Below are 1,950 nucleotides of genomic sequence, written 5' to 3' on the forward strand. Positions count from 1 at the left end.
TAAAGTTGACCCCATCGAAGGGATATGCATCGTGTCAAATCGACTTGCATGCCCCCCCGTCTTGGCTCCATGGTCCTCCTCTTTGGGAGAAGCCGTGAAGCACTCTCCTGCATCGTCAGCCATGCTTTGCAGCACATTTATGACAAGTTTGGCCACTTGCTTGTCTGGGATGACGTCAGACTCGACGGCGACTGGAATGGGGCGCTGCTCCAAGGCAATTTATGGAGCTGGCGTCCCACTCGACACGTGCATTGGGTTTATCGATGGCACTGTTCGCGGAATATGCCGTCCAGGAAACAAAGTTCAGAAAACGGTCTTTAATGGACACAAGGTACGAATCCTTGTGTTGTGCGTTTGTTGACGGTTAACATTGTCTGAATAGCGCAAGCATGCTGTCAAGTATCAAGCCGTTACCTCGCCTGACGGCATCATTGCGCATCTACACGGACCCGAACCAGGCTCTCGCCATGATATGTACTTGCTTGCAAGGAGCAACCTGGTTGAGAATTTGACTTTCAAACTTCGGGTAGGGAATACCAGATATGTGATTTACGGAGATCCCGCATATGATCAATATGATCAATGATGTAATTGTTTCTGGTTTTAAAGGTGCACATCTACACGAAAATGAGGCCGAATTCAATCGACGAATGAGCTCATTTCGTGTTAGTGTGGAGTGGGGTTTCGGAATCGTACGTAACTTGTGGATATTTGTAGATTACAAGGACAGACATTCTGGCTGCAAGCTGTTGGTATTCAGCACGCAGTTGCTGTCTTACTGACAAATGTCCATGCATGTATGAGAGGAAATCAAATCTCCAAGTATTTTGGAGTTGATCCACCCACAGCAGAGGAATATTTGCACGTGCAACTAAACAGTACTGCCTAAGAAAACATAATTGCATATACGAAATGAAAGCAAAAAGACTAGTTTCTCATTGATCTTATCAAGTCAATTGTGGTATGCAAGAATTCTAACTGCGTTTCACGTTCTGTTTTCTCAAGTGCAAACCGTGCTTCGCGCTCTGCTTTGTCCAATGCATATTTTGCTTGTTCTAACTCGAGCCCACGTTGTTCCAGCGCAACTTCCTCCTTCCTCACGGCCACTTCCTCTGACTTGATCCGATCCTTCCATCATGACTGTGAAATTTGCAACAACCGACGACGACTCACGTAGAGCTCCATTGCGAGTACCCTTCTTCGAGTCGAGCGATTTACAAAACGGCTGCTCATCTTGACTTGCATTGTCGTCGGGCTCTGCTTGCTTACGCTTCATGCCGGTCAAGGCAGCCTCACGAATCAAATGACTATCGCTTTCTCGTCTCTCCTGTACTAGTTTCGCAGCTTTCTTTCGAAGCAGAGCAATGTCCATCTAGATATACAATCAGCTCTTGCATACACTTTAGTTTGTCCTTACCATGTCTGAGATGTCTTGCATGAGTTGGTCACGTTCCAGGTACTCTTCTTCTGTACCAGACGCACGCAGTGCCTTCAGCGATGACTTCTTGAACGCGGGCAATAGATCGTCGAATCTCTTCCTGCAGCAGACTGACGTCATGGCGTTGCCGTGAAGTTGACGCATGTGTTCGCACACTTCGTCCCATCGTGCGGACGTTTGGCCGTAGGCTGCATCAAATGGGACCACCATCACTACCTCCTTAAGGAGGTCAATGTCGGCAGACACTGAGAATCGGAATGCCGTCTTTTTGCGTCTAGTGGCTTCGTCGTGCTCGCTCATGTTACTTTCACGACGTTGTTGTAAGTGTGGAAGCTCTGCCTTGTGAGATTTTCACACGGGGAATTTCTAGAAACAAATTTCCCCATTCGCGCGTGTCTTTACACCTCACAGGGAAAATTCTCAATTTTCGACATTTGCAAAATCACTCCAGCGACGGAAAAATGTCCCCAGAGGTACTTCCCCACAATTTCGTCATATTAATATACTAGTCC

General features: G+C 47.1%; 1 protein-coding gene across 2 annotated transcripts; it reads right to left on the reverse strand.

The window, feature by feature from the left end:
- Positions 1 to 926: 926 nt before the first annotated feature.
- Positions 927 to 1,749, reverse strand: H310_08339. 2 transcript variants are annotated; one of them, XM_008874043.1, is made up of 3 exons: positions 1,418 to 1,749; positions 1,174 to 1,372; positions 1,001 to 1,128 (listed from the first exon to the last, which is right to left on the reverse strand). In XM_008874043.1, exons 1-3 carry the CDS (start codon positions 1,736 to 1,738, stop codon positions 1,001 to 1,003), a joined length of 648 nt encoding a protein of 215 aa, XP_008872265.1. In that variant the 5' UTR covers positions 1,739 to 1,749. The 2 variants fall into 2 exon arrangements, with proteins under 2 accessions (XP_008872266.1, XP_008872265.1); XM_008874044.1 differs by having other exon boundaries at positions 927 to 1,372.
- Between the last annotated feature and the right edge of the window lie 201 nt (positions 1,750 to 1,950).

Source organism: Aphanomyces invadans (genome assembly GCF_000520115.1).
Source record: "Aphanomyces invadans strain NJM9701 unplaced genomic scaffold supercont1.17, whole genome shotgun sequence".
NCBI lineage: Eukaryota > Oomycota > Saprolegniomycetes > Saprolegniales > Verrucalvaceae > Aphanomyces > Aphanomyces invadans.